Source organism: Bidens hawaiensis, unplaced genomic scaffold (genome assembly GCF_021521415.1).
Source record: "Bidens hawaiensis isolate Kalapana, Puna unplaced genomic scaffold, B.hawaiensis_p1.1 tig00004773_1, whole genome shotgun sequence".
Classification (NCBI taxonomy): Eukaryota; Viridiplantae; Streptophyta; class Magnoliopsida; order Asterales; family Asteraceae; genus Bidens; species Bidens hawaiensis.
In genome coordinates, this window is record NW_027491297.1 from 1234635 (window position 1) to 1258273 (window position 23639).

Genomic DNA, 23639 nt, shown 5'->3' on the forward strand with positions numbered 1-23639 from the left:
ATTAGCTTTAGACATTACCGAAAAGATTTAATTGTTATGGGTGTTGGATGCGGAAATACATTTAAATGCTAACAATATTGGTAACACGATTAAAGAAGGTAATACAACATCCACCCAAGATAAGGCAAAGGCGATGTTTTTCCTTCGCCATCATATCCACGCCGACTTAAAAACCGAGTACTGACGGTGGTCCATGGGACAACCCTTAAGTGAGTTAAAGCCGTAATAATCATGTTTTAAATTAGTTTATTTTGTGGAATTAGATAACTATGGTGTTGTTGTTGAATTGCAGGTTTAAAGGAGGTTTCGGGGCCCATTATGATGAATAACGAAGAAACCTATGGAACCGACGAGTTAAGAAGATCAAACAAGTGAAGAAAATGAGGATTCGTGGTTGAAGTCCACCGTGGCTCACGGTCTAGACCGTGAGCCATGGTCCAAATGAACAAACACCACAGAGGACACCGTACCGTGGCCTCTGTGGTCACCGTGAAGCCCACCGTGACCCACGGTGGAGACCGTGGGCCACGGTCCAGTTTTTCTCAGAGACACCGTGACCCACGGTGGAGACCGTGGGCCACGGTGCGGGGCGTAACTACCCGTTTTGCTTATTATTTTTAGACGTTTTTCCATGTCTTTTCGTTATCTTTTCATTCCAAAATACCCCAGAGACGATTTTGGAGTCCAAGGACACTATTGTGGTGATTGTGATTATTAGTTTGATGTTTGTGATTCATTCCTACAACTTAATTGATATGGTGATGAATCAAACGATGCATGGTTAATTCTCTTTATGTTTTCCCTCGGATTGTAAGGTTTCTTTATGATTGTTAATTGAATGTTTATGAATTTCTGAGATAATAGTTTAATCTTGTTGATTTCATTATTATGTTGTTATGAATTGATTGTTAATTTGTTAGATTATTGAGTTCGTGTTCTAAGCCATCAATTCTTGGTTTTGTATGTAATCGAGATTAATCGGGAGGGGCTTGGGATTAGATAATCTAATTGATAATTGAGTGATTACCTTGCATTTATAATCCAAGTACTTAGTCATCAACTATCACAATTGTTGCATAATCACGAACTATATACTTATTGTTCATCTCAGTTAAACATTCAAGTTGACTCTTGTAGAAACCTGAAACTGAGGGAAGGCATACTTCTTCATATTGTTTAAAACTCGTTTATTGCTTTAGCTATTTTTGTTAATCAAAACCAAAAAACCAACTCTTTGAATTTACTTTTGCACTTAGTTTAATTTAGTTTAATTATAAAGCTACTTGGTAACACAATTTCCAAAAACTCTATGTGTTCGATACCCGCTTATCGCTATCTAACTAGCTGTATTCGGTTTATTTTTGAGTGAGTCTTCGACCTCACGTCAAGTACTTAATGGTTAAGGATCCACTTGACTTGTGGACCAAATTAACAAAAAGATATGACCACCAAAAACCAGTAATATTACCATGAGCTCGTTATGATTGGGTCAACTTAAGGTTACAAGACTTTAAATCAATAAGCGAGTATAACTTGGCTATGTTTAGAATAACCTCTAATTGATTTTGTGTGGGCAAAATACTACTGATGAGGATATGATGGAAAAAATATTCTCCACATTTCATGCATCGAATGTGATATTGCAGCAGCAATATCATGAAAGGGGTTTTCCAAAATATTGTGACCTTATTCATATTTACTTGTGGTCGAACAAAACAATGAGCTCTTGATGAAAAATCACGAGACCCGACCGGTTGGCACAACCCCATTCCCTGAAGCGAATGTGGCAGCATATAACGATCAAAGTGGAAGTCATGGTTACCATCGGGTTCGTGGTCGTGGTCGTGGACATGGATATAACCGGGGAACTTATCATGGTGTTCAGTTTAAGAACACAAGATCCCATCATAAAGGGCAAGAAAATGGAAAGAAGCCCAATTATGAAAGTGATAAATAGACAAATGTAAACCACATCAAATGCATGTCACCGATGTGGAAGTAATAACTATTAGGCACGTACTTGTCGTACACCTGTTTGCTTGGTGACACCCTACCGACAATCAGTCAAAAATAAACGAAAGGAAAAGAACAAACTTTCCATATGAAGATGGAAACATTGATATCCCTAATGGTCACAATGAGCATACTAATAAAACTGCTCTTGATGTGGATGATTTCATTATTGATTCAATCGATATGAATTCCGGTGGTATCATGGATGATACACCCTAGTTGGATGCTTTCAGTTTCCATTACATGTGAATGATTGGACTTTAATAAATTTTTTCCTTTATGTTATGTCTGGAAGTTTTTGGTTTTCCTTATGTTATGTCTGGACATTTATTTTGAAATAATATTTCCATTTTAATGTTTTGGACTTGTTATATTTGAAACGCGTAAGCCATTTTATTTATCTGATGTTTTTGTTATTATTTTGAAGTGTATGGGGCATTTAAAACGTCTTATTAGTGGTGAAGGCATATGTCTAATCGACAGTGCAACCACGCTTACAATTTTCATGAAAAGAAATTTTTTCTCAAATTTAATTATAAAATAGGCAAACCTTGGTACTATATCGGGTAGTCCAAAATTAATTGAAGCCTTTGGAGTAGAAAATGTTGTATTTTTGGGTGGAACACGTTTCAAATTTAATAATGCTTTGTTTCCCCATTGTCTCAAAGAAATTTAATAAGTTTTAAAGATATTCGTCTAAATGGATTTCATCTTGAGACAACATGTGAGGGACATAATTAGTATCTTCAAATCAAAAGTATGATTTCGGGTGAAAACATTTATTAGAAAAGTTACCCGCACTTGCCTCCGGTTTTTACTATACTAAAATTAATATAATTGAATCAAATATGGTCATAAACCAGAAGTTTATGTACCGGGAAAATTTTATTATTTGGCATGATTGGTTAGGCCATCCCGGATCAATTATGATGTGAACAAATATTGAAAATACATGCGGGCATCCTTTTAAAAAAAACAAAAGGTTCTTCAGCGTAAGGACATTACATGTGCTGCATGCTCGCAAGGAAATTTAATTACTCGTCCATCCCCGGATAAGGAGGGGACCGAATCTCTTAATTTTAGAAATAATACATGGTGATATATGTGGACCTATAAATCCCCCTAGTTGACCATTTAGACACTTTATGATCCTAATTGATGCATCAACTAGATGGTCTCATGTGTGCTTATTATCAAGTTGTAATATGGCATTTACACGACTGCTTGCTCAATTAATAAGGTTAAGAGCACATTCCCATATTACCCCATTAAGAAAATCCAGTTAGACAATGTTGGTGAATTTACATCCCAAACATTTAATGATTATTGCATGTCTATTAGGATAAGTGTAGAGCATCATGTACCTCATGTCCACACATAAAATGGGCTAGCTGAATCGCTAATTAAGCGACTTAGAATTATTGCAAGACCAATCATTATGAAATCAAAACTACCAGTGACTGCTTGGAGGCATGCAATTTTACATGCAGCAACCCTAATTCACATCAGACCAACGAGTTACCATACTTCCTCCTCATTGAAAATGGTTTTTGGTCAGGAACCAAATATCTCTCATCTAAGGAATTTTGGTTGTGTTGTATATATTCCAATAGCTTCACCACAACGTACAAAGATTGGAATTCAAAGGAGGTTAGGAATATATGTCGGGTATGAGTCACCATCTATTATTAAATATATAGAGCCAACAACAGGAGATTTGTTTACGGCACGTTTTGTTGATTGTCATTTTGATGAATCAGCATTCCCAAAATTGGGGGGGGGATGAAAAGCAGCCAAAAGGTGTGTAACATCTCGAAATTTCTAGGAATAATATTTTATATATTATTTAATTATGATGGAAAAGTTTACTTGAGCTAGCAGAGAAATAATAAAATAATAAAGATGAAAGGATAAGTAGGCTAATTAAATGAAATTAAATATGGACCAAAAAGGAAAGATGGGCCTAAGGTCCATGGGCTTAAAAGAGTATAATAACCCTTATACCTTAATCATTTCCATTTCCATCCATTCTACACCTTAGCCTACACCATCAAAAACACACACTTAAGCCAAACACTCTCTACTCTACTATATTCAACGATCCGAGACCAACCGAAGGTAAGAAATGATTTAACTCAATTGTACCAACTTATTAGAACCCGACACCGCAGCCCCTGTGATGTCGTGCGACCCGTTTGGATCTAGCTCTAGCTTTATTCGGGTGTTTAATCAACCAAAAACGTGCTTAAGGACCACCTTAGCTCATATTTGAACACCCCGAAGCTACCTAGACCATAAACGATCAAACCTCGATCAACCATGGAGGTTAACGGCAGCTGATGGCGCTGGTATCGAAGAAAAAACCCCCAAAATGGGTATATGAACGCTGAACAGTGCTTATACGGCGTATAAGTATATACGTCGTATATGTATGGTAGCGTGTATGTATGCATATTCTGTATATGTATGGTAGCGTGTATGAATGCATGTTTCGTATATGTATGGTAACGTGTATGCATGCATGTTCCGTATATGTATGGTAACGTGTATGCATGTTCCGTGTACGTATGGTAGCGTGTATGTGTGCTTGTTCCGTATATGTATGGTAGCGTGTATGTATGCATGTGTGTCGTATATGTATGAAATGTGTATGTGTGGCTTATACGCTAAGGGTAGACTTACACGCCACAGCGGCTTATACGCCCATAATAAACTTACACGCCCGCAGTAATGATTTTATGAATAAACGAAAGACAAACAACGTATACGTACGTAATCGATAGACATGGATTTATATGATATATGAACTAAAAATCAGTAATTAATTAATAATGAAAGGTAACGTTTAAAACGGGAAATGGCTTAGAAATGCAATATGGTTAGGAATAGTTAAGTAATACTTGTTAATTAATACACAATTAGCCGTGCACAACTTAGGAAGGGCATAACAGTAAACTCCGAGAAGAATCTTCTATAGATGAGTTCTAGCCCCATTTCCTTGTTATGTTTTCGGGGCTGTGTGCATACCCGATGTGAAGAGTTAATACACTTACCTTAAGTGGTAAGTGTATGCCATGTATGATTTATGTGATAGCTATTGAGGTTATGAATGAATTCTTGTCAGTACGTGAACGATCTTCGGATATTGCACGTGTTGTCAAGGGAGGTAATTTATTTGAATATGTGATTGTTTTATAAAGTATGTATGAATGACAAAGCAGGATATGTATGAAATTGTAAATGGTAGTATGAATAAATATAAGAAGGTATGATGATACGAGGATAGGGACCAGAACCTCATAATATCTGAGAGGATAGGGACCAGACCCTTATAATACCTGAGAGGATAGGGACCAGACCCTTATAATATCTGAGAGGATAGGGACCAGACCCTCATAATATTTGAAGGGATAAGGACGAGACCCTTATAATATCTTAGATGATAGGGACCAGACCCTTATAATATTTGAGAATTTATAGGCGGAAGGCTCTTTAAAATGTATGTGTATGTAAAGTATGATTAATTATAAAAGTATGAAAGAAAGAAATGAAGGAAGAAGGAAGGTATATACTTATGTGTGTATGAAAGAAAGATAAGCAGGTTAAGTAAGTTATATGTATCTTCGGATACGTATGAGTAAGTATGTGAATGTATTGTATGTTACCTGTATTGACTAGAACTCACTCAGCGTAGCTGACTTTTAGTATGAACGCAGGTTAATAGACTGAGGCAACTAACTTGAGGGAGGCACATGGCGGGATCTGAAGAAGCTGGCATCTGCTGAAGGATTTTTCATGATGTTTAATAAGATGTTTTTGTTATGTCTCTAAAGACAAGTTTGAATGTTTTGTAATGAATGATTGAAGTTTTATCTATTCTACGAAAGTTTTAATTAACTCTGATATTTAGAACTGTGTTTATGAGTAAATCCAACGCCAATGTAGGGCACCGGGAACGGGGCCTTACAAGGTGATATATGTTGGAATGAATTATTGTTATTTCATTTGGATCCTCGAACTAAACAGTGTGAACTTGAAGTTCAAAGAATAATTCATTTACAAAGATTAGCAAATCAATTACCAGATGCATTTACTGACCCAAAAAGAGTGACTAAGTCACATATATCGGCTGCTTATGATCCCATCAAATTCAATGTCCCAGAAGGACCAGCACATATTGGTAATGAATCTAATGCACGCCTAAAGCGTGGTAGACCAGTTGGTTCCAAAGACAAAAATCCTCGACAGAAAAAAGGAGCAAATAATGAGCGCAGTTAAATCAAGATAGCAGTAATGCCAGAAAAAGAGTCTCCTAAAAAGACACTAGACATGATGGTTCAAGACGAATGTAAGGTACCAGAAAATGAAGAGATCTCAGTAAACTATATCATGTCTAGGAAAGTATGGAACCGAAACCAAGTTGACGTCGATGACACCTTTTCATATAATGTAGCGCTAGAAATAATGGAAAACAATGAGGATCATGAACCAATATCTGTTGATGAATGTACACAGGGACATGATTGGCCAAAATGGAAAGACGCAATAGAAGCAGAATTAAATTCCCTCACGAAACGGGAAGTCTTTGGTCCCGTAGTTCAAACACCTGAAGGTGTAAATGATGTTGGTTATAAATGGGTATTTGTGCGAAAACGTAATGAAAAGAATGAGATTACACGCTACAAGGCACGATTGGTAGCACAAGGATTTTGCAAAGACCTGGAATTGATTATGAGGAGACGTATTCTCCTGTGATAGATGCAACGACTTTTGGTTATCTTGTTAGTCTGGTAATACAACAAGGGATTGATATGTGTCTAATAGATGTTGTGACAACCTACCTTTATGGCTCACTTGATATAGAAATTTACATGAAACTACCTGCAGGATTCAAACTACCAGAATCATGTAAATCAGTTCTCGACATCATATTTCAATTAAACTAAACAAATCATAATATGGGCTAAAAAAATCCGGGCATATGTGGTAAAATCGCCTTAGTGAGTATTTGTCGAAAGAAGGTTACAAAAATGACTCTGTTTGTCAATGCATTTTTTCAAAAAGATCAGAATCTGAATTTTTTATATTTGGAACTCCTGGGGAGCTCCAAAAGGCAATCGAGTAATTGAAAAAGGAGGTTGAAATGAAAGAACTTGGAAAGACAAATTTTGTCTTGGGTTACAAATAGAACATCTTAAAGGTGGAATACTTATCCATCAAGAAACTTACATAGAATAATTACTCAAAAGGTTTTACATGGGCAAATCACATCCATTGAGCACTCCAATGGTTGTAAGGTCGCTTGATGTTGAAAAGGACCCATTCCGATCACCAGGAGACAAAGAAAAAATTCTTGGTCCAGAAGTATCGTATCTGAGTGCAATCGGTGCATTAATGTTCCTTGCGAGCCATACACGACCATATATATCATTTTCATTAAATTTGTTGGCAAGGTATAGTTCATGCCCAACAAGGAGACATTGGAATTGGGTAAAAAAAATATTTCGATATCTCCAATGAACTAAAGATATGGGCTTGTATTTTACTAGATCGTAAACAAGTTTGGTTGGTTTTGAAGATGCAGGGTATTTGTCTGTTCATCATACTGGCCGATCCCAAACAGGATATTAATTCACACACGGAGGCACTGCAATTTCATGGTGTTCTGTGAAGCAAACAATCACAGCCACTTCATCTAACCATACAGAATTATTGGCAATCCATGAAGCTAGTCGAAAATGTGTTTGGTTGAGAACTATAATACAACACATTCGTGGATCTTGTGGTATTTCTTATGCAGGCGAGGGACCAACAATTTTACATGAAGACAACGCAGCATGCATAGCACAACTCCAGGAAGGATACATCAGGGAAGACAGAACCAAATATATCTCGTCGAAGATTTTTTTACACATGATCTACAAAAGAATGGGGATATTATCGTTCAACAAATTCGCTCAAGCGAGAATTTGGCAGACTTGTTTACTAAATCACTTCTGACCTCAACATTCAAGAAATTAGTTCACGGGATCGGGATGCGTCGACTCAAGGAGCTAAAATCATCAGGGGGGAGAATAATATTCGTTGCACTCTTTTTTCCTTAGCTATGGTTTTATCCTAACGGGTTTTCCTAGCAAGGTTTTTAACGATGCAACATAAACAAGCGTATTTCAGCATGTGGATAGTCAAAGGGGAGTGTTATGAATTATTGTAATTATAGTGACTCTCCACCATTAGGTGTGACTCTCCATGTACTTAACTTATCTTTATGTTTATTATGTAATCAATGTAATGAGCCTATAAATAGAGGGCCCATGCTTCATATTGTAAAATAAAATAAGAATTCATTCCTCAATCTTCTCTATATTGCTAATAGGTTCTAGTTGTTTTACAACATAATAACTTTTAACAACACTTTTAACAACAAAAGTAAGCGTATTTGAGAGACTTTCATTTAAAATAAATAGAAGTTGAGAGTGTCTAGCAGCAATTGACGTAGCACGTCAAGTAGGCACCCACGTTCTGGTTAATTATATTACCAGATTGTTAATTTTATACTCCTCCGTGTCTTATTAAAAGTGTCTATATTTCCTTTTTTGTTTGTATACTTACAAATGTTCACTTTCAAAATTTATTAGCAAATTTCCAAGTTACCCTTAAACACACACAACTAACTAAAACAATATTGATGAACACAATTTCCAAGGGCATTATTGTCATTTGGTAAGCAAAAAAAAGTAATTATTCAGTTTACCTTGAACTTTGTTTTTTTTTAAACCATGATACTTTTAATGGGTCGGATGAAATATATGTGAATAGGAGGCATCCATCGTATTCATGATTTGATTCATATTAAATTATAGTTATGTTAAAAGTTATATAGATTGTTTTTTTTTATCCAAGTTTACCATAATTTTAGAACATAGTAACATAAACGTTGGTAACGTAGGAACTCAAAATTCTTACTCTAAGTTTAATAACTTTTGTAACAAGAGGAATATAGTCATGATAGATATTATAATAACAAGGATGAGGATCACGGCGATGCAAGTACACTTTCTTGAGTTCCTTTGCAACTCTTTAGCTTCTGTTATTTGTTCAACCCCAAGCCGAACAAAAGAACTCGCATGCGCCACGTGACTTTCAATGTCGTTCAACTGTTGTCCTTGGGCCTCTACTATCACGGCCATGTCTAAAAAGATTTGGTGTAGTTCAATTAGATTTTTCTCAATTTCGACAATCGCATCATGCCTTTCTTGAATTTCTGAAATTGTGTCCATAATTTGTCCTCTTCCTAGATCTTGTATTGCTTTTTGAAGAAAATCTTCACTTTTTCCACTAGATATCAAGTTCTCAATTACTTCATCATTGGCTTTCTCACCGGTGATAGTAAAGTATCTTCTCCCAATAGTCTCCTTATATTCATCATTTATTCTGGTCTGTAGTTCTTGAAAGTCATCCATCATGATCTTAAGCTTTTTACCCAAACCACTAACGACTGAAGTGCGTGTCCGGTCAGCTGATGAGCCAGGCCCACAACCCGGGATCTTTCGATGTTCCGCATTAGACTTGTCAAGGGCCTCTAGCTTTCCCTTGATGACCTTCACAATCTTCAACAAATGAGTAAAATCCGAATCCAACTTAGATCTAAGCAATTTCATCTTATTGGCATCTTGGACCATCTTGCTTTCCTCATTTGACTCTTGTAGCTTCTTGTAGAGCTTCTCAACAGCCATCATATCATCCTTCACATTCTCTACGTCATGGAAGAACTTGTCAAGATTGACTGTTTCGCGTCCGACACCACCACCAGTCTCCATGTCATCAACGTATGCTTGTCTCTTTAACTCTTGATATTGCTTGAAGGAATTGGAAAATAAATCATTCATGTTGTCTTGAAAGGGATTTTGGGAGGAGGGATTTTTAGTTTAGCTTTTTCTGAAAGGGTTTTTAAACAAGAATATATTAACAAAGGAATATGAAAAGTAATGACAAATGTTGGCAAGTTGCAATGGTGATATTGGAGATCCATTAACATTTACGATCTTATAAAGAAAGTCAACGACTATACACCAACATCTTTAAAATAATATAATGTATTTTATAATCTTGTAACTACAAAAGACTTTATCGCAATAGCATCCTAATTTATTTCTTTTACATGTATCCAGCATTAAAAACAATGTATTTATTATTATTATTATTATTATTATTATTATTATTATTATTATTATTATTATTATTATTATTATTATTATTATTATTATTATTATTATTATTATTATTATTATCTAATAACCATAGACATTACACAAATTATATCCAGTTTTTAGTGAATTAACTAGCATGAATATGACGTGAAATACAATGTGAATAACCACGTAAAAAAATAAATAAAAATAACATTTATAGATAATAAATTAATAATAATAATACTCCGTAATAATAATAATAATTAAAAAATAAATATTTTCTATTCAACTTTAATCAAGTTTCGTTTAACAAAATTCATTTAGGGTATATGGTAGTAGCCTTTTATTGGAAAGCATGTTCTTGATTTTGTGCCAAGTATATACTATTATGTATCATCACTGAACAAACGTGGGTAGCACTAGGGCCTTCAAATTGTTCATATATAGATAATAGTGAATCAAATACGAGCTCCACCCTTGTTTACTGATTTTCTAAAATAACTAATTAAAATCTATAAACAGAATTGAAATGTAAGGCAACTGGATTTATATTGAAAATATTTCAAATGAATTGGATTAGAAAACTGGAATACGCCAAAGAAGTTCGAATTGGTGATGTATTTGGTTGACGATATAAACATACTATAGCTAGATTTATAAGATATAAACATACTATTGCTAGATTTGTAAATATATTAAAAAAAAAAAAAAAAAAAAAAAAACTGGAATGTGGTGGGAGAGGTGGTCGTGGCGGCGGCTGCTTCACTATGTGGAGGTTTTGGAACTGACAATTGTAGCGGTTGTGGTGTTCGCTAGATGACGATGAAAGTCGTGATGGTGATGATGGTGAGCGGTTTAAAATTTCAATATTTTTATTGAATTCAAGGTACTTAAAAGACAATGTAATAATTCTTTTACTTGAAAAAGGAACTCATTCCATCCTTATTCTACAACCCCCGGGCTATTCAAAAACACCATTCAATAAAAGCGCGAATAAAACTAGCTAAAAAAACTTGATATAAGACGACCTGAGCCGATCCGGCTCATTTTTGTAACCTAGCCAAGCTCGGCTTGACTTGACCCATGGCTTGGCTCGTTTAACTTTGAGCTTGAGCTTAGCCGAGCTGCCTCATATAATTTCAAGCTCAAGCTCGTATCCATGCTGACTAGACTCGTTTATAGCCCATGGGTTGTTGACCATCTCAAGTTTTCTGATGGGTCAAAGTGAATAATAAAATTAAGGCCCATTTTATATTAAAAAATGTTTCTAATCCTCTGGTAGGCTACAATCCCAACATCAATAATCTCAAAGCACAAATTATCTATACATATGAAATTCTTTTTTCAAGAATTTAGGATCCTAGTGGCACAAAAACTTGCATATCAGTTCCAACATATTCGAGCGAATTCAAACAAACTTGGACAAGGATTTTAGCAACCATATAGTATCCTTGGAAAATGGTTCAGATTACACCTTTCTTATTCGCCTACTTAATTATTTCGCTACAAGCAGAAATTTGGATAGTTAATTATATACACAGGCTGGCTGAATATTCAAACCTGAAGTGATCATAGACGATATATGGCCAACAATTATGAATTGGGCTTACTTTTTCATTGTAAGCTACATAAACATCTGTTGTCTTTGCTCATCTGATGAATCCATGGCCATAATGTTACACCTTAAAATTATCTCCAGAATCTGTTTAAGCACATGATTCGACACAAAGAAATACTGTATATATTAGTCAAATAAGTAGTTTTAGTTAACTTATAAAGTGATCAAGAAATTAGTTTTTACCTCTAATGACGAAATGGTCCTTAAATGCTCAATGCATTCTTGTAGCAACAACTTCTCCTGAGTTACAACCTCCGCTAGTTCCAAAAGTATAACCATGGTTTCATGAGTCTATGTCAAATAGATTTGAATATTAACATGTTAGCTAGATAGCATGCAAATCAAGCACAACAAACTAGGAATAAATTATACATAGCTAGCTAGCTAGCTTACGGTCGGAGAAACTGAAGACAACACCGACTTGATTGAGTCGGCCGTATCTGATGTGCTTTGGAAAGCTGTTGTAGCCGATTCAAGATCCACCTATCCATATAGATATTGTACGTACTTTTGAGTTGTTAACTTTAGGAATTTTCATTAGTTGTTAGTTAAATTACCTTGGCTCCTTCATTAAGTGGTATCATACAAACAACTGCGTGTAAATAGTCTTTCATTACAGAAACGTCTAACATGTGTCTCCTTTCAACTTCTCCCCATGCCTCCAACATTCTAGTCTACACAAAGTTTGTATTCCATGGTTAGACATCATTGTATCATTAAACCAAATGCACGATCGATGATTCAAAAGTTACTCACTTGAGAATGTAGGATCAGATTGAGCTTCATTTCTAGTTTCTCTTTCTGTAGTTGCAACCTTTTTTGTACCACTGATTGCCTTAACTTTGCCACACCTTCAAAGCCACATAATAACTTGTTCTACAATAAAAACATATACTTTAAAGAAGTTCAATAATTTAAAAACGAGTCATCTGTATACATACAGTCTAACATCTAATCCCACACCGTTTTTAACAGCTGCTCGGATAGAAGCCAAACAAGCCTTTCGGACTAATAATTTAAAAAGATGACTTCCAATTTCGTCTGAACATTGTTCAAACGGCCGTTCTGGCCAATAACTTTCAAGGTTTGACTTCTTTTTGGTCAAAACAACAAACGGTTGTTTGATGGTGTGAAATAAAGTGGGGGTGAGTAATTGCATGGCCTTTTAAAATTTAAAGAGTAACCTTTTGTTTACCTCGGATTGAAGAGCTATGTTGTTATGAACATGTTGTGCTCTAGCGTTCGCATACCTCCATCGCATCAAAGTATTATGCAGCATTCGCAACCGATGAACATTCTCCATATTCGTACATGTACCCGTACCCAAAGGAGAATGCAACTTCGACCCTCTTTTCTTACCCTTGATTAAATCCAAGCCAATATGCAGAATATTCTTTTTACTTGAAGTAGGCGGTTTTGAGCTCGAAAACAACGGTGATCCAAAGCGCGATGGCGAAGACTCCCATTCCGATCTTGGAGAAGAAGACAAAGAGTTCACCCTTTTCATGGCGGTCTTGATAGTAGAAACCTTAGGAGAATTATAATTATGCATGGAGTTTTTAGAACTCAATGTAGGCGCCATATATGAGATTGAGGCGGTAGAGTTTCTACCAAGTGTTAACGGAGAACCTTGATCACTACTATCCTGATAATATGAGGATCTTCGACGAAGAAGCGCGTTTTCGTCTACTGATAATCTCCCAGGAAGTATAACTTCATCTGTTGACGATATAGAAGAAGATGAAACGGATGGTCTTCCGGCCGTATATATAAGTTTTAATATCTTAGTTTTGGAAACATTCTCCGAATAACTTTTTTGTCTACTAAGAACGGGCGATTGTTTTCGTCGCCTTTCGTGATCGGCAAGACTGGTTGATGGATTGTCATGGTTGGAAGAAGACCAAAGCCCGCGAATGAATCCGGTGTGCTTGTGTTTTGGTTTGGGTTTAGTACTGTTATGGTTTAGAGGTACGGTGGGTGAGAGGTAATGGGAGTTGACTTCACGGGACTTTTGCCGGCGAGTTTCATCGGAGATCATGGTGGTGGTGAGAGAGCAAAGTGTGAAATTAATTTGAGTGCGAGAAGAAAGTTGACAAGAAAAACAAACCTTCCGCTCAACAAGTGCCGGCTAAACGGATAATAGGCCACCGGGGTTGTGAAATTACAACATTCTCCTTGTTGGTTGTACAATCTTTGGTTTTCTGTGAGGGGTAGTAGTGAAGTTTTAAGAAGCCGGCGCCACGTGCAAAAAAACAGCCAATGAGAACTCACCACGTGTACATATTTTTTAACCTTGAGGGGTAATTTTCAAATTTGAATTTGTGAATTTTGTTATGTTTAGACGAATTATGCTCAATATGGCAACATTTGAAAATGATTTAAATTTAATAAAGTTATAACTGATGCTTTAGCTTAAACATGCATATATGAGAAAGGTAATCGGATTTAAATGTTTAGTCAAAACCTTAGCCTGATGGCCATCTAAAGCCTGTTGACATGTTCACCCATCCATTATTTTCTGTGTCTTCTTCTTAAAACTGTAGTAAAGGTTTTTAATAAAACGGTGGCAAGCATAAATCAAAGGAAAATATCATATGAGCTAACTATTAATGTGTTATAAACTCCTCTTCAATCGACTAACCAAACTGTGAAATCAAACAAAGATGATTATCACGGACAACCCGGGATACAGATTCACCACCCGAATTGTAACCGAAGAGCAAAACGAACCCGTAACAAGATACAGACTCACCACCTGTCACGAGTAGGTATCCAAAGTTCACCTCTCAAGTTGCTAAGCTTGAGATAGCAATGGAATATTTAACCTTCCAGTAGGGAAAAACCAAATTAAAACATAATAAACCTTCTACCATTTCATTCATTAGGTTCAAATACATATAGAACAAATAAAAAGAAAACTGCCCACGTTCCTAGCCTTTAGTGGATTAAAATACTAACTAACTACTCACTAAAATAACAAGAAATGGAAACCCACTATTACGGATAATAATAATAATAATAATAATAATAATAATAATAATAATAATAAAAGATTAAAAACTGAAAATACTAAATTTGGGCAATGATGGAAACGTGGGATGCAACTGCATGAGTTTGTGTTTTTTAGCCACTTTTGCATGTGTACAATCCAACCCAGCTGATCCAACTCGTGGACCCGTTTGCTGCTGACCCGGATAACCCGTCTTCGGTGATATCGGCTAGTGACCCAACGACTCTCGAATTTGAATCTCCTATGAGGTTGTTATCATCCTCCCCGTCTTGAGAAAAGTTTGCCCTCAAACTTGATATACCAAATTTAAATTCAATTTGATTTAACTGATGTGGACCAGTAGCAAGAGATTTTTCCACCATCGGTTTACAAAATCTTTGACAAAAAAACATTCATATAATCCTTGTTTGCTGGACCGATGCATGGACGTTGCCCTATGTTCAGTTGCATGATTGTTTACCATTGGCAGTAGCCTTATCTTTTTATCATTCTTGGTGAAGGAATATGTATTGTTGTATCCATCATGTAACACCTTCCTGTCAAATAACCAAGGACGTCCCAACAACACATGACAAGCATCCATGGGAATAATATCACACCATATCTCATCGGTATAGCTCTTGCCAATACTAAACGAAAGTAGAACTCGACGAGAAACGTTAATACCTTTGCTTTGGTTAAGCCAATGGATTTCAAACAGTGAAGGATACGGTTCCGTAGATAACCGTAGTTTGGTGATCAAGGTTTGAGATGCTACGTTAGTGCAACTCCCACTATCGATAACCAACGAACACACCTTGTTGCGAACAGAGCATCGAGTACGAAAATGAGCCTCGCGTTGAGAGTGCTTTTCTGGACCAGCTGTTCCACTAAGAGCACGCCTGACAACCAAACAATCGCCTTCGTCAGGTCCTATCTCCACTTCCTCTAACTTGTGATTATCACCACCTCCAGTTGGTTCTTCATCATAACGAGGTTGTTCATAGCTCTCAACATCAGCAAGTGTGACAACCCGAGTATTTGGACATTCATAAGCCATATGGCCTATGCCTTGACATTGGAAACAACGGCACGGTGCTTTTGGAGTAAGATTAGAAGTTTCGGCTTTCTTTGTAGAGTTTGTGAGAGTGGGTTGACGTTGTGTGGGCGGATGAAAGGTGGGTGATGTCACTGTAGTAGTAGTGGACTGATTTACTTCATACTTCCCTTTCACCTTGCTGAGCATCAACCTTGTGAGCTAAGATGGTCAACTCGGCTAAAGAAGCATACGGTTGCAACTCGATGACATGAGCAATCCGTGGTTCAAGGCCACCTAGATACCGAACTAAGGTTTGTGGATCGTCTTCGTCCAAGCCACACTTCATTATGAGGTCTTCAAAATCTTGAGAGTATTCTTCTGCAGGTCTGGAACCCATTTTAAGAGAATGAAGTTTGGAGAAATTCTCCTGGACATAATACGTAGGCATAAATTTTTGCTTCAAAAGTTTCTTCATTTTTGACCAGGTTCTAACCTTGTCTTTTCCTTGTCGTCTCTTTTGAAACAAACATTTTCCCACCAGGTAGAGGCATATTTTCGATGCTTTAAAGCAACAAGCTTGACCTTCTTTTCATCGGTTGTTTGTTTATAATCAAAAATGCGTTCAACGGTGCGCAACCAATCGATAAACGCGTCTGGATCAAGCTTGCCATCATACTCAGGAACATCAACCCTGATGTCACTGGTGTGTTGGTTTCCACGCGGATAACGACCATACGGGTTATAGTCGTTGACGGAATCATTATCGGTGTCATAATCATTACCATCAGGGCGATACTGAGGCGGGGTTCGATCATCATCCCTTCGTCTTTGCATAGCAAGTGTGAGTTCTTGCAATTGATCTTGCAAATCGCGGATTTGTTGTTCCATCGTTCGTTGTTCATACGCCATAGTGGATTCGGGTTTGAACAGAAAATTAAGGAAACTTTGGCTCTGATACCAGATGTTATAAACTCCGCTTCAATCGACTAACCAAACTGTGAAATCAAACAAAGATAATTACAACGGACAACCCGGGATACAGATTCACCACCCGAATTGTAACCGAAGAGCAAAACGAACCCGTAACAAGATACAGACTCACCACCTGTCACGAGTAGGTATCCAAAGTTCACCTCTCAAGTTGCTAAGCTTGAGATAGCAATGGAATATTTAGCCTTCCAGTAGAGAAAAACCAAATTAAAACATAATAAACCTTCTGCCATTTCATTCATTAGGTTCAAATACATATAGAACAAATAAAAAGAAAACTGCCCACGTTCCTAGCCTTTAGTGGATTAAAATACTAACTACCTACTCACTAAAATAACAAGAAATGGAAACCCATTATTACAGATAATAATAATAATAATAATAATAATAATAATAATAATAATAATAATAATAATAATAATAATAATAATAATAATAATAATAAAAGATTAAAAACTGAAAATACTAAATTTGGGCAATGATGGAAACGTGGGATGCAACTGCATGAGTTTGTGTTTTTTAGCCACTTTTGCATGTGTACAATCCAACCCAGCTGATCCAACTCGTGGACCCGTTTGCTGCTGACCCGGATAACCCGTCTTCGGTGATATCGGCTGGTGACCCAACGGCTCTCGAATTTGAATCTCCTATGAGGTTGCTATCATCATGCTTTGATGCTAACTACGAATGTGTTTGTAAAAAGCACTTGAAAATATAAGTTTTCTCTTCTTTATATGGTAGTTATATAGCTGTTAAGTTACATATGCATAATCTTCTTGTCGAGAGCTTGGCAATTAGCTAAAATGTATTCAAAATATAATTAAAATTACTGATATACTTTTTCTCTTCTTATTTTTTCTATAAAGTGTAAATGGTCCAATGCAAAATATAAAAAAAATAAAATAAAATAAAAAAAACTTGTTTAATAATAAATTTGTGAGTTATCGCCGCCAATACAACTAATGTTTCAACATAGTATCATGAGAGACATACGTGACTGTCATCAAAGTTAAGAGGTGAAATTTGTTTAAAGGAAACCAGGTTTACTAAAAATCCTCAGCCAAATAACGCTTAGTTGTTTGATTTTATAAACTCTCTGCTTTATGTTATGTTTAATATACTATTTGTTTTTGTAAATAACATTGTCGTATTGCTTCCAATAAAAAGGACAGTATATATAAAGGGGAATAGAAATATTTTCTAACACTATACTTTATATATATTTTTATAGTTTCTTAATTCCAGAAATAATGTTCGGAGTATATTTCTAACTTTTTTTTTTATTTCAACTAGTATTTTCTTCATTAAAAAAAACATAGATATTACATCAACATAGCAGGTAGGCGGGCAACAAGCAGCGCCGCCACCCCTTTCTGAATTGCAAACCCTAACCTGCTAAAGACATACCTCTGCCCCTTTGGAGTTGACACATTGCTATGGACAACCCGTTGGACCCTGGTTAGGAAACAGATAGCTTCCGGTGCCAAGGAGCCAAAGGTATCAAAAGCCAGAGGGACAAAACCATGTTGGTGAGCCAAATGAGCCAAATGTATCAATAGCCAAGGAAACGGATTTCTACCAATCTCTGTTTTGTGGAAATGAAAATAACATAACAGGGATTTAAAGTCTTGATACATGACTAATATAAGTAACATCATGATGACCCATACAGTATACAAAAGTAAATTATACACTAGACTAAATAACATATACTTTAAACAACAAACAAAAGCCCACCCCAAATCAGTGAAAATTGCATCTTTCCAACATAGGATGACTGTAATCAACATATTTCTCCCACAAAGGCTTGTACTTTTCCATTCCAATTTTCAACCAAGGTTTTGAGTTCCCATTAAAGTGTAACACAGCTCCACTTTCAATCACCTTAGGTTCAACATTAGTATACCCCAAACCTAGTACATGCCACTTGGGATCTAAAGGCTCAGTCAATCCATAAAATGTAAGAAGTCCAGGCGGCAGCGTCCCAAGCTTCCACAAAGTCCGGTCAATGTTCTTTTCTTGCCAATAATGGTAAATCCCAGTGACATTTCTTTTCCTCCACTCAACCAAATCAAACACATTCATCCCAAAAGCCCACCCGCACGCATCCGGATCAAAATGTGATCTTATTAACGGGTGAGAGTAATTTAAATACTTGTGATATCTATGAAACGTCTCCATACATGTTTCAACTGCACCGTTAACATTACCTTTTAAATCAATACTAAAAAGACCTGATAAATCCTTTTGAACCACGACATCATCATCAAGAAACACTAGTTTCTTCAACAAAGGAAAGACTTCCGGTATGTAAAACCGTAAATGATTCAACATTGATAGATACTTAGGGTTTCTGAACTTAATTGGAGTTTTCCCACCATCATTACTGCCAGAAAAATAATAACTTTGGATTTCGGAATCTTGTAGCTGTTTAAGAACAGGGACATACGAGGCATTTAACCAGGTGAAATCTTCAAACTTTTGAACATCAACAGTCACCCCACGAAAACTATTCATAGTAAACCATGCTTTCATTGCAGCATAGTTGACTTCATCAGTTACAAGATGGAACACTAACCTTTCAGGGTGTAATGAGTTTGAAGCTGTTGAATTGATCACAACTGACGTGGCGAGAATGTTGTCTGAGAAAACACAGAAATGATAAAGATCGTTGTCTTTTAATTTCATGCTGATTTGCCCGTTTCTTGAAAACTTTTTCTGTAAATCTGATTTCTTGAACCATTCGGTTGTCAAAAGGACACCAAGACAGTAGAGGCTTTTAGGGACTTCTTCAGCAGCAATTTGACCATATTTGTTACTTTTATCAGTAACAGAACTCATTTGTTCTTCGAGATCTTGGATTCTGGCTTTCAGTCTCATGATCATTGTTGAGCTGTCATAATGAAGCTGTTGGGCTTGAAAGAGTAAAAGGGCCATGTCTCTAACAGCAGTCTCTGATTCTCTAAGCGTTAACGGAGACCGCCTTAATGCGGCATTTGAAAGAAGGATTTGGGAGTTTCGGATTTGAGCACTCAATTCCCACGCAAATTGGAGGTTGTGGCTCTCTTTTGCAATCACAACAAATGCTTTTGCTAGTGATATTTGATCATTCAGTTGCCTTGTGATTGAATCAGGATTTAACATTTCAGCAGTCACATTAAGGCCCTCTATGGTTTTATCATTCCTGTATGAACTCTGGATAGCACAGAGTCAAAATATGAATGTTAAATTAAGTTGTTAACTATCGTAACTTCTATCAACAAAATCTTAGAACTTCTTTTAGACTTTATTCTTCATTCAGAAAGAGTTATTACTAGAAAAGAAAGAAAGCAGCTAGGGGTTCGGACTGTAAATGAGCCAAGCACGAGCAAAGGTACACTCGGTTCGGTTCAGTTGGCACAAATTTTTTAAACCAGGCTAAACTTTCCCTCTTTCTTAGTTTCATTTGCTTGCTTCAAGTTTTGGGGCTACTAAAAGTTTGGTTTCAGGTACATTATATCCAACTTCTTCAAACCCGTTCAATATAGAAACTTTCAAAGTGAAAAAAGAGATAGATCCTCAACTGAAAAATGGTCGACTCGATTGGTAAATGTGCCTTTGATTATGACATAAATAAATTAATAATAATAATAATAATAATTAGGCAACAAGAAGATGCAATTGTGATAATAATAATAGATAAAAATGTGGAACTGAGATCACCTTAGACAAGAGGGATCTGGGTCTAGGTTGAGTGGTCTCACGACTTAACAAAAGAATCAACATCAAAACCGCCAAGCCACATAATAATAATGTTAACCAGAACACATTCGAAAACCGCCGCCTCACTTGCCGCCTGAACTCCGGCCTTTGTCTTCTCATTGTCTTCGTTCGTTCGTTCGTTCTTTTCAGAATCACATCCAATTGAACGAGGTGAAATCAAACTAGGGTTTGTATGTATCACCCAATGAGTGAGGAAGGAAGCAAAGCAATCACATCACCCACCAGCGGTAGAGATCTAGTTTTGTTGACTGCAATCTTTAGATTGGATTACTCATATAGTCCTTCATGTTTTTCCAACTTTCATTTCATTTTTAATACTTTACGGTTTTACGTATAGATAGCCTCTGTTATACCGGAATTTACGCTCTGTTCCCAAGTTTCATATCCAACGCTCTGTTCCTAAATCCAAAATTACACTAAAACACATTATATTTTAGGGTAAGTTAAAATACAAAGGATAATACAAATGAGAAAGGTGAGAAGGAATTCAGTCCATTGATCTTAAATTTGAATAACTGAGATTAATTTAATAAATAAAAATTGATGGAAAGGGCATGAAGGTAATAACCTATCTTTGTTGACTTTCTCTCTCCACATGCAAGGCACATGTCAATTTCCCCCATGATTTTAAAATATCCATAACTTTTTCATCCGACATTATTTCTTTAAAAAAAATTCATCATAATAATAAGCGTTTTTTATCTTTAATATGAGTATCATATTGTTATATAAAAATATAAAAAAAAATTAATGTGTTTTCTAATTGTGTTTTTTTGTTGTGCGTTGTGTCGTTGTGTAATATGTCCTTTCCATTGTGTTTTACGTTTCAAGTCATTGTGTTATATATAATCACCATTGTGTCTTACGTTTTAGGCCATTGTGTTATACGTATTCACCATTGTGTCTTACGTTATAGGTCATTCTGTTATACGTATTCACCATTGTGTTTTACGTTTCAAGTTATTGTGTAAATGTATTAATCATTGTGTTTTATGTATTAGATAATTTCTTGTTATTTTATCATTATTTTTACATATTATTATTACACAATGGTGTTATTAGTATTTAAAAAAACATAATAATGAGTTGAAAGACACAATGACGAAAACACACAATGACGAAAAAAGACACAATGATAAGAGAAAAGACACAATGATGTGCGAAAAGACACAATGGTGTGCAAAAAAAGACACAATGATGTGCGAAAAGACACAATGGCAAAAAAAGACACAATGGTGTGCGAAAAGACGCTATGGTCTGCGAAAAGACGCAATGGCGAAAAAAGACACAATGACGAAAAAAGACACAATGGTGTGCGAAAAGACACAATGACGAAAAAAGACACAATGACAAAAAAAGACACAATAATAAGCGAAAAGACACAATGGTGTGCAAAAAGACACAATGATATGTGAAAAGACACAATGACGAAAAAAGACACAATTATAAGCGAAAAGACACAATGACGAAAAAAACACAATGATAAGCGAAAAGACACAATGGTGTGCGAAAAGACACAATGGCGAAAAAACACACAATGACGAAAAAAGACACAATGATAAACGAAAAGACACAATGGTGTGCGAAAAGACACAGTGATAAGTGAAAAGACACAATGGTGTGCGAAAAGACACAATAACGAAAAAAGACACAATGATAAGCGAAAAGACACAATGGTGTGCGAAAAGATACAATGACGTGATTTTTGTTTCAAATTTTATATAACAAAAGTCATACTCAAATTAAAGATAAAAAAATGCTTGTTATTATGATGATTTTAAAAAAAAAAATACGAAAAGTTATAAACGTTCTAAAATGATGGGGGTATTAACATGTGCCTTGTATGTGGAGAGAGAAAATGTGTACAATTACCTTTATACCATTTTTCCTTTGGTCTCCACTTGACACATGTCAATTATTTATGATTTCTCACACTTCTCATTTTTATTACCCTTTGTAGAATAATTTGACCCTATATTTTCTCTCTCTTTTTCAATTAAATAATATTTTTTATACCTTTATCATTATCATTCATCTTTCCTTTACACACAACCACTATCAAAATATATTAAAAAAATTATAGGGGATGAACAGTAGTTTTTCAAATATACAGAAAAATCATCACGTTTTCTAAAATATAAAAACTCTTCACTCACAACACCCTAAATCACTCTCTAAATTATAAAAACGCTCCCTCACATAATATAAGGGGTTGGATGAAAATGCTCTTAACAACTAGATGACGTTATATATAATTAGGCATTTACCTGCCCGGTGGAATACACACGAATAGGAGTTATGCTATTTTGATATGTGTTTGGATGAATGATCATGGGTGCCAAATGCCAACAACCATCACACATTATGTCACATTTGGCACATTAATGATATGTATGTTTTGGTTACGTTTGCTAGATTTAGTATTCTTATGTTTCATTTATCAGTTAAACTTTTTTTTATTTACATTGATATTCTCATACTCTATAATATATTTGTTTATTATTTTCATAATTAAGCTAAAGCATATTTCTCTATTTATATACATCAGCAAACTGCAAAGGGATTGTAGCGTGTGTTAGGAGTTAATTAGATTGAGCAATACGAACAACGCCAATACTTTTATGATAACACACTATGACTCTTTTAACATTATTAAGAATGAAAACCATATAATAAACAATGATCCTACACCTCTATTTACACTAACCCAAACTTGTTTCATACTCCAAGTCTAATTCCTAAAAACCCTAAAACACATAATAAACATTATACTTTATCTCTACCTCTAAGATTGTGCGTTGTGGTGACTTCACTGGCTTCGCGAGTGGCTGGCACTAGCCACGTCAGTGGCGAACACCACAACGGTGTTCCACGAGCGAGCGGCTACGAGTGGAGTCGCGGTGGGTGAAGGAACGTTGGGAATGGAATTTGTTGGGGAATGTGCATGTGACTGTTAAGCCTTATTTTATATTTTTTTTTTACTTTTTTATTAATTTTTTTTGCTTTCTATATTTACCCATATAACAAAAACTTTCA

At 35.8% G+C, this 23639-nt stretch overlaps 2 protein-coding genes and 1 pseudogene across 2 annotated transcripts; all 3 read right to left on the reverse strand.

The window, feature by feature from the left end:
- Positions 1-8975: 8975 nt before the first annotated feature.
- On the reverse strand, positions 8976-9968 carry LOC143628008 (syntaxin-124 pseudogene; annotated as a pseudogene).
- A 1861-nt stretch (positions 9969-11829) lies between these two features.
- Positions 11830-13861, reverse strand: LOC143628011 (QWRF motif-containing protein 3-like). Its single transcript, XM_077097704.1, has 6 exons — positions 13019-13861; positions 12580-12699; positions 12381-12497; positions 12217-12306; positions 12007-12114; positions 11830-11940 (listed from the first exon to the last, which is right to left on the reverse strand). Exons 1-6 carry the CDS (start codon positions 13859-13861, stop codon positions 11830-11832), a joined length of 1389 nt encoding a protein of 462 aa, XP_076953819.1.
- A 4589-nt stretch (positions 13862-18450) lies between these two features.
- LOC143628017 (putative galacturonosyltransferase 10) lies at positions 18451-20748 on the reverse strand. The gene is made up of 2 exons (XM_077097709.1): positions 20544-20748; positions 18451-20036 (listed from the first exon to the last, which is right to left on the reverse strand). Exons 1-2 carry the CDS (start codon positions 20700-20702, stop codon positions 18585-18587), a joined length of 1611 nt encoding a protein of 536 aa, XP_076953824.1. The 5' UTR covers positions 20703-20748; the 3' UTR covers positions 18451-18584.
- Between the last annotated feature and the right edge of the window lie 2891 nt (positions 20749-23639).